General features: G+C 43.7%; 1 protein-coding gene across 1 annotated transcript in view; it reads left to right on the top strand.

The window, feature by feature from the left end:
• The window catches only part of MED21 (mediator complex subunit 21), a gene marked incomplete at its 5' end in the record, with an annotated part of 8,216 nt that extends 7,347 nt beyond the window's left edge, over nt 1–869 (top strand). The window contains one exon of the mRNA XM_014956991.1: nt 222–869. Coding sequence (XP_014812477.1) covers nt 222–398 — 177 coding nt within the window. The remainder of the gene's footprint in view (nt 1–221) is intronic.
• Between the last annotated feature and the right edge of the window lie 354 nt (nt 870–1,223).

Genomic DNA, 1,223 nt, shown 5'->3' with positions numbered 1-1,223 from the left:
TTTTTTTTTTTTTTTTTTTTGGTGGTTGGACTCAATGATCTCTGAGGTCCCTTCCAACCACTACGATTCTGTGATTCTGTGATCTGTATGTAATTCGGGGGCTAAAGAGAGAATCTTTCTCCTTCCTAGGGAGCAGTGTGTTGCGTCACTGTCCTTCGGTAGCAAAGTCAAATTTTGTATTCTATTTGAAGATCCTCCCTTTTCTCCCTTGTATTTTAAAGGCTGCCAGCCTGCGTCGATTGGAAGAAGAAAATCACGAAGCAGCTGCCCGTCTGGAAGAGGTGGTTTATCGTGGGGACATGCTGCTGGAGAAGATCCAGAGCGCGCTGGCTGACATTGCCCAGTCACAGCTGAAGACCAGGAGCGGGACGCACAGCCAGCCCCTGCCGGACTCGTAGCGCCAGGGGGCAGCTGGCCCCCACAGAACTGGGCTGCAGCAAGCCCTGCTGGGTGTCCACGGGGAGCTCCTGAGGGACTCTGCACTGCTCTCATCCTCCCTAACAATGTCTTTGATCTGCACTCAAACTGCAGGCCTTGTATGAGAAATACTTCTACTGTAGAATCAGTGGTTCTCCTTGGCTTGAAAATTTCTCAGCTTTCTTCTCTCTTCATAAAGACTTCAGCCTGATTTGTAATCTTCATTACACAGGGCTGAAGGGAATTCGGGAGGAAAATCTATTAGCATTTCTGTAATTTGTTCACTCCTGCTTTCAAACTTTTATGTTCTTGGTGTATTTTTTTGTAAGGCTGAAACACAGAATCACTTGAATTTGCCAGAGTTCCTGGAGACAGTGCTAGATGATGATATGAATACAGTGATGGCCATCTGTTTAATTAACAGAAATGGTAATTAAACATTTGTATTACTACTTGGCTGGTTTACCACCCTTTACAGAGCAAGTAAAGGGACAAGTAAACTGTAATGTTTGCAGAGTTCTTGCCATTTGCATCTCATTTAAAAAAAAAATATTAATCTGCAGGAATCTGATGCTGGCATTTATTATTGTTTGTAGTTCACAAATGTGTCACCGACTCCATCATTGACACTGTCACACTTGCCCTTACTTGGTCGTGCTATTTCTCTGCTTCTGCTGGTATTCTGCATTCTTGTGGCAGCTGGTGAATGCCTGTAAAGCAGACAGTAATGAGGAAGCATTGGATGATAGGGAAGAAATTAGTAACGAGAAAACTGAAAATAACTTATTACGTCATGTTGCTTTTCA

The sequence above is a fragment of the Calidris pugnax genome, unplaced genomic scaffold (genome assembly GCF_001431845.1).
Source record: "Calidris pugnax isolate Ruff unplaced genomic scaffold, ASM143184v1 scaffold189, whole genome shotgun sequence".
Lineage (NCBI taxonomy): Eukaryota > Metazoa > Chordata > Aves > Charadriiformes > Scolopacidae > Calidris > Calidris pugnax.
The sequence above is the reverse complement of the archived record's forward strand: the minus strand, read 5'-3'. Positions and strand labels throughout refer to the sequence as shown.